Source organism: Simochromis diagramma, unplaced genomic scaffold, assembly GCF_900408965.1.
Source record: "Simochromis diagramma unplaced genomic scaffold, fSimDia1.1 OVJJ01000216.1, whole genome shotgun sequence".
In the NCBI taxonomy this organism is placed as follows: Eukaryota; Metazoa; Chordata; class Actinopteri; order Cichliformes; family Cichlidae; genus Simochromis; species Simochromis diagramma.
In genome coordinates, this window is record NW_024386883.1 from 7,601,640 (window position 1) to 7,609,426 (window position 7,787).

Below are 7,787 nucleotides of genomic sequence, written 5' to 3' on the forward strand. Positions count from 1 at the left end.
TTTTGTGGACAAAAGTAATAAACAGATATTTAGAATTAGAGGTTTAACATATTTTTCTTCCTTTTTCAAAACATGAGAGATTCTTTAAATATTAACCTTTATTCTACTATTTTTGTCTTTGCTTTTCATGTATATATATTTGTATCTTTGTTGTTTAGAGAGTTTAACAAAGCATTTGGTAATTAAGGCATCTCATAAATGTACCTGTGCATGTTTTAATTAAGATCTAAACTCCAGTAATCCTCCAGCAATCCAATGAGCAGTAGGTAGAGTGGTCGCCCCATGATAGGAAGGTCGGGGGTTCGAATCCACTGAACAGCTACCCTGAGGTACCACTTAGCGAGGCACTGTCCCTACACACTGATCCCCGGTGCATCTGCCCACTGCTTCCCTGAGTGAATGGGTCAAATGCAGAGACAGTAATTTCCCCACGGGGATCAATGAAGTATACATTAATATTAATCCTCTGCCAGAGTAATAACTTCTTGACTTCTTATGATGTGCAAAATCCAAACCCAAAACTTCAATCAGTAAACTAACAGCTGACGTCAGTGGATTTATCTGAACCCTTACTGTGAGTGAGACTGATTTTATATTGAGTATTCACCAATTTGGATTTCTACAGATTCAATTAGATCAGTTTAAAATGAATGAAACTGACTGTTTTAAGCACCATGGAAATAAATCTGCCTTGCAGTTCATTCTGCCCCGGTCAGTTGTGTTTATCATAGCCGACTGTTGGTAACTTTGTTCCTATACAACAGGAAACCATGCTTGCATTACATGACTTCACTGGTTAACGGCCACACTGGAGCATTTAAATAAACAGGCACCTCAGAGTTTCTCTCAATTGTCAGCGCAGGTGTGAATCCTGCATAAACCTGCCATAAAGTAATGTTGGATCCACTTGTGTGACATAAATAAATACACGTTCTTGTCTGTGCAGTAAAATAGGCTGTGTGTGTCTTTAGGATGGCTAGAGAGTAAAGTAAATCACATCAGATGTTTTTGTGGTGGAAATCAGACTTAATCAACCTGCCATGGCACTATTTATTTTCTTTTCAGGTATTTAAAACTGGTCAGTTTCCAGTTTGTACACAATTAATGACAAACATCACATGTTTGCACAGGATGGAAATGGCACTCCATATTAAAGAGAGAAGAATGAAATGTTTGGGAGGCAATGTGGTTCTCAAAGTATAAAGATTTCACTTCAACCTCGCTCTGCAAATCTGATTCTAAAGGTTACACCGAGTGACACCGAGAGGTCACTGTGCATGTTTCTTCAGCCAGTTCCTCAGATGCTCCACCTGTGCAGCGACGCTACTCTTAGCTGTGCCTCCAGGGGCGCTGTACTGCTCCACACTGCTCCTGTAGTCCCACACTGAGGACACGTCACTTCCAAACAGAGGGCTGAAGGTACAGAGCAGACAAAGAAAAGAAAGAGGAGTTTAAAGTTATGGTATGAAAAACATGATAGAACTCAAAGGAAGAGAAAATGATTCATTTGGAAGGTTTTAGGCTTTTAGTTTAAAAGTCTGTGTGTGAGAAGAAGACAGCGACCTTATAGCAGTGAGATCTTCCACAGTGAGCTGATTCAGGGCAATGTTTTTGGATTCAGCTGTAAACACAGCTTTGCCAGAGAGACCATGGGCCTCTCTGAATGGTACCTGCAACACACAATAACACACAGCTACACTGTAACACACAACATGCAGAAACGCAGGAAAGTATTTTGCAGTGAAAAATTAATGCGAATAAACTCATATAAAAAATAAAATAAAATAAAATAAAAAGAATGACAAAACAGACCCTTGCTGACAGATTTATGTCTCCTTCCAGGATCAAACAGGGTATAGCTTTCACTTGTTAGATAAACCACTACCCAGAGACACTAGTTTACCTAGGACTAGTTACTAGGACTAATAAACTTGTATCCTAATAAAGGCTCTGAAGAGTGTTTGAATTCCTGTACAAACTGTAGACATCATTTGAAATCATTTCTTTGTAATTACTTCCTCGAATATTGTACACAACTAAACTACAAAACTGATACTCAGTAATTTGTTATCTTGTTCTAAAAAAATTTTTAAAAATAATATAGATTAATTTCATATCCTGAATATCTATAACATAATATAATAGTTAAAATATTATATTATGTAGATGTTAAGGATATATGATCTACTCACCCCCTTCCTCACAAGGTAGTAAGCCAGATCAGTAGCCAGCATGTCAGGACTGAGAGCAGCTTCCATCACAGTCTGATTGATCTAAAACATAAGCAAAAATTAAAGGACACCCCGAATGTTTGCAAGATTATTTGTACACTGAAAAAAAAAGACTGAAGAAAAACTGAAATTCCTCTTCTTGTTTGGAAAACTGTCTCAACTTCCAGCCTTGAGTTTATGGAGCCAGAACTTAAAACCCTACAAAATCTTTCTACGTTAACGTCATTTGCTAGTCTCCACAGAGAATCAGCTCTGTCAAATCCTCAGCAGTGCTTGTAATAAAATGTTTAATGCTGCAAGATGACTGACAGTGATGCAATTCTCATAATCCACCTCTGCATACAAACACTGCGGCTCAAACTGCCACGATGTCACTGAAGTGTGGAAATGATTCAGCTTTAAATGAAGCATCTCATTAACCACACAGGAGTTACTGTTTCCATATTAACTTTTTAACATAGTCTTTATGGAAATCAATTACCATCTACAAACCAAGAAATGTATTCGGTTTATTTTTCAAAGGAAACAGCAGTGAACTGATTGTCTGACCTTCAGAGTTGACATGACTCCGGTGGTCACCTGCAGCACAGCCTGAACATTATCATAACAGTCAAACATGGCCTCCTTATCCTCCTGAAGGGTGAGCACAGTGATAAAGAGAGTTGGATATTAGGAGAAACTTGACTTCCTTCCAAGTGAAACCACGTGAAGACCGACTTTCATACCTGTAGGTCCTTGTTGTACGTGCTCGGTAGGCTCTTCAGCGTCATCATGAAGCCCGCACACTGAAATACAAAAATCACAGGAAGAGTTTTGTGAGAAAACTGCAGCGAGTAAAGAATGAAAGCAGTAAAGACTATGAGAGCACAGCACGTCTGAATGCTCATGAAAGGTGATACTGTTGTAGCTGCGAGGCAGACAACTACAATAAAACTATTATCACCCTCCACACTGAAGAGCCTCTGCCTCCTGTTCCCAGGTTTCATCATACAGAGCTGTGTTGATGATGAATTATGAAGGATCTATTGTATTACTATAATAAAATATTAAATTATTAGAAAATTAGACTATTTATTAACATGTGTTTTTCTCCAGTTTGGCACTGTACTTTCATACTGAAACCAGCCAACTGTGATTCTAGTGACGGAAAACTAGTGACTGCTTTAGGACACACGAGGGCGCTGGTACTGCAGAGGAAAAACAAGCTGTTCTCCAGAGAGAAAAATCTACAGTTAGTTCCACTTTTAAACATATCGAACCTTTTTTAAAAAGTAAAAATATGAAAGCAAAGAATCAACTATTTACAACAGGAAGAAACAGGATTTAGGGTCTACACTTGAACTAATGGAAGTGATCTCACACAGCACATTACAGCTATACCAAGATATTGAAAAGAGTTATTGTAGCATCATTGGTGTTTCTATATTATACTTTTTTTTTTTAAGTTATCTGGCAAAATAAAATTGCAAGTGTGAGCTACTGACATGCGTAGAAAGACAGCATTAAAGCCAACCCTTCAGGCTTACCCTGCCGAAGGCACGACCTGCTTTACTCCTGATCAGCTCCAAACTGTCAGCATTTTTTTTCTGGGGCATCAGACTGCTGCCGGTGCTACACACAGACACACAAATATACATGAAGGGCAATGAAAATGCAGCATAAAATAGAGTAGGTCATAGCAGAGAGATCAGTGCTAAATGGACACAACTACAGAGAAAATAATGATTCCAACATAACTTTTCATTTCACTTTATTAACTTATAACACAGCTTCGTGACTGCAGGCTTTGCACTTTGGTTGCTGTAAATGTTGAATGATGAGATGTAGACTTTTAGGCTCCGTTTTATTATAGATTAAATACCAAGATTATGCTCACAGAAATCCAGTGAACTGTCAAACTGTGAACTCTACAGCACTCGAGGACCGGTGTCCTGGAGGTTTTATATGTGCCCTTGATCCAACACAGCTGATTTAAATGGCTAAATTACCTCCTCAACATGTCTTGAAGTTCCTTTTCCTTTGCTTGCTGCAGCATTCCGATCTCTGTCTAACTGTGATTGGATGTGTAGATTAGCATTATTGCAGTTTCTTTATTTGTTGTTGATTTAGATTGTTTAATTGAATTATTAGTTTTACACTGATTATTGATTTAATTTGCCTTGAAACTATCCATAAAATAGGTAATAAGAAACTTTCATGAAGTAAATAAACTCCTGAACAGCTCTCCTCTTATGTGCCAGTAATTTTTTTCTAATATGTAAATCACAGATCTTTACATACTGCTAAAGAACTGCAAAATAAAAGCATGAACCGACCTGTAGGCATCAGAGAGCGTGATGAAGGAGAACTCTTTTGTGCTGTACAGTATCAGGTCCTCGGCCATCTTACTGAGATGGGTCAAACACAACGAAGCCCAGAACAAGAACTCAGCTAAATAAACAGACAAGTGAACATGAAAGGACTCAGAGTAGAGTTAATGTTTTTCACTGCTTGGATCCATTTTAGTCTGAAAGCTTCCTGGTGTGTACAGTTTACATACCAACAAAGTCTCTTTGGCCTGTGGCATCCATGCTGTTTAGACTGATGCTATCAAACCCCAGCTCTGCAGATCCAGAGGACAGCAAATGTTGTAATTTCTGCTCATTTTTGAATTCATATTTTATAAAAAAAAACAACAGTTAAATGACAAGAAGACATTGGTAACAAAAAGCCAATTGGCCTGACCTCTCTGCAGGAGCTCTCTGTCGATGTCGAATGGAGTCCCAGCGATGGCGCCACTGAAAACAACAGGATTCATTTTATCATATCTGTGAGACCAAAATGAAAGTCACACACGAGCGTGTTCAGGGCGTACCTGCCGAGAGGTAAAACGTTAACTCTTTTCTTGAGCTCCTGAAGCCGCTCCACATCTCTGCTGAGGGCAACAGCGTGGCTGGAGACAGAGATGCACGAGACTGACGTGAACATCACACTGTCTTATATGAAAGGCGGGAAAATTGCAAATATGTCAGTACAGGAAGATCACCTCAGAATCCAGTGGCTCCATCTGATTGGCTGTGCCCTCTGCATGTGGGTGTAACCAGGAAAAAGGACTTCAATTTCTCTGAGTTTCAGAAAAAGTGATGGAAAATATCATTTTTTAAAAAACTGCAAGGTTACAGCAGAGCACATGTTTACGTATGCCAGCGTGTGTTTGTCTCACGCTGCCGCCCGCTCCACCATGGTAGTTATCAACTGAAGCGCGTTGTCCGTAAGGGTTGAGATTGCGCTTCGCAGCCACAACCTCATGTCAGTCACCACCTGATCAATCAAAACACACAGAGGGTAATATTTTAATCTTTTCTATTCTATAACAGTTAAATCATTACAGTTTTAATATCACAACCACAGACCTGGTCATTCCTGCTCCTGCCTGTGTGCAGCTTCCCTGCAGGTGCACCAATCAGCTCCTGAGAAAACATGTAGCCACACGACTATGACATCTGTCACCACAGCGATCACCAAGCCCTCAACGGAGGAGGAGATCAGTGTTTTATAGCCCAAAACTGAAACAATAAAACACTCAAATTACATTTTATCGTTGGCAGTTTTTTTCCTCTAAATCCTCCACACATCAGGGTAAGACCAAAGCGATTTTACAGAATCTTACGCTCATCAAATAGAAATCGCAACAGCCATCAGGAGCGATAAATAGTATCTGAACCCAATATATGTGTATACATTTTTTTTAATTGTTTTCAGCAGTGGTAGCACACGCATTTAGTGTTCTACTAAAATCAACAGTAGAGCTTATAAATGTAATTTTCATTGTTTTCTGGAAAATACTGATGTGGAATAAGCTCTATCAAGCTTCTGCTGCACCATGCAGCACTTTTTGGTAGGATCAATTCAACAATTAGAACACTGTGCAAAACATAACCTGTATATTTTTTTAAAAATACTTCTCTACTTCCACTATGCTCCATTTCCCTTTCTTCTTTCTCCTCTAACCCCAACCAGTCACCTCATATGGCTGTGCCTCCCTGAGTCTGGTCCTGGTTGGAGGTCTCTGCCACTGTCACCAAGCACTACCTCATAAGTCGAACTCTGTTCACTGCACTTTTCTTTTTAATGTTGTAAGGTCTTTGCCTTATGATATAAAGCATATTGAACTGAGTGTTGCCATGAAAACGAAAGGAAAAAGAAATTCTACAAGCCATAACTCACCTTTAGTCTGCGCTCATTGGCAGTATGAATATCTTCATCTCCGGGTTTGATGACAAAAACACCTCTAGACCACTCATCAGAAATCTGCAGAAACAAATAGGGACTAATTTAAAATATAATCTGTAAATAAAATATATTAATACATAGGAAGTTTTCAGTAACTGTGCATGAGTATAGCAAATGTCAGTCCTGGTTACATAATGACAATCGCACCAATAAAGCAGAACCTCAGGACAGAGAGGGCACCCTAAAAAATGAGCTGCATGAAAGAAGAACTAAGGCTGTTTAGCAGCTGACAGATGTCACATGATGACACCATTGTGCAGCTCACACTCAGAGGAATCCTGCACCATGGCACATTTTCAGCTGTCATCTATTAACCAGCCAAAGGGAAGGCAGTGATACACATAACCATGCAAGTGATTTTCTGCTACTGCCAGCCTGTGGTTGCCCCTGAACTATCTTTCTTAGTTGTGGTTTATGTTGTGACTTCACCTGAGCCATCCCGTGTGAGATCTGCTCCATTTCGTCCGTGCTGACAAGCTTTGCCCTCTCCAGAGCTTTAACATAAGCCTTGCTCCCACGGATGTCTGCATCCCACATCCTCTGGTCATAAGCGATTGAGGCATTGAACTTCTCCATAATAGGGTCCGTGTCTCCAACAAATCGACCTCCCCAGAGTTTACTTCCCTGAGAAGGAAAAGGGTAACATGAAAAAAGTAAAGAAAAATTCAAATAGGTCAAAACATGAACTTTACAAGGTAAAACTCCATGGCTTTGGTTGGTTTATTGTTAGCTAATGTGCCCTCAATGGAGAAGAGACCCCAGTTTGACAGCTTGCTTTTGTTGTTAAGTGTCCAGCTGGGTGTTAAAACAACAAACGCGCCAATGGCCGTACGTCGTTTGCACGCTTACCTCTGTACTGGCCATGTTTAACTGACGGCAGGCGTCTGTAGCGATGTAATGTAGGTGCTGTAGCTTAGCTGAATTAACGCTAAAACACTCGGACGTGTGGCGAGAACGAGGCTGCTGCCACTGAAGCGGTTGGTGTCGCTTTAAAAAACGTCAGAGGAGACGTCCCGGCGTCTTGCTACGTTTAGGGCTCCGTTGCAACGTAACAGGTGTGCAGTCAGCAGAGTTGACGTCGTTCCGTCAGGAAACGTCTTTTTTTATTATTATTATTAAAATGTTGTACTCTTGATTTCAAACATGGTATCTTGGAAATTGTCTATAATATATATATTTATAAAATCCTAAATGTTGATGACAATTTTTTACTTTTTACAACACTTTTGCGAGGGAGTATATCTTATGTTTTTCATGGTTGAACATTTAACTCTTTGGAAAGAC

The 7,787-nt window shown here is 39.7% G+C and overlaps 1 protein-coding gene across 1 annotated transcript; it reads right to left on the reverse strand.

Annotated features, from left to right (window-relative positions):
• Window positions 1-1,039: 1,039 nt before the first annotated feature.
• Window positions 1,040-7,513, reverse strand: asl (argininosuccinate lyase). Its single transcript, XM_040032033.1, has 16 exons — window positions 7,353-7,513; window positions 6,933-7,127; window positions 6,438-6,521; window positions 5,624-5,680; window positions 5,434-5,531; window positions 5,257-5,334; window positions 5,086-5,163; window positions 4,956-5,008; window positions 4,771-4,833; window positions 4,547-4,661; window positions 3,758-3,842; window positions 2,957-3,016; window positions 2,781-2,864; window positions 2,193-2,273; window positions 1,564-1,670; window positions 1,040-1,413 (listed from the first exon to the last, which is right to left on the reverse strand). Exons 1-16 carry the CDS (start codon window positions 7,365-7,367, stop codon window positions 1,269-1,271), a joined length of 1,398 nt encoding a protein of 465 aa, XP_039887967.1. The 5' UTR covers window positions 7,368-7,513; the 3' UTR covers window positions 1,040-1,268.
• Window positions 7,514-7,787: the final 274 nt, after the last annotated feature.

What these genes read in the sequence shown, in the direction of transcription:
- asl (XM_040032033.1), bottom strand. An exon ending in TGGAGCCACTGGATTCTGAG is followed by an intron (nt 5,164 to 5,256) that starts GTGATCTTCCTG and finishes CTCTGTCTCCAG; the next exon opens with CCACGCTGTTGCCCTCAGCA. An exon ending in CAGGTCGTGCCTTCGGCAGG is followed by an intron (nt 3,017 to 3,757) that starts GTAAGCCTGAAG and finishes TTTGTATTTCAG; the next exon opens with TGTGCGGGCTTCATGATGAC.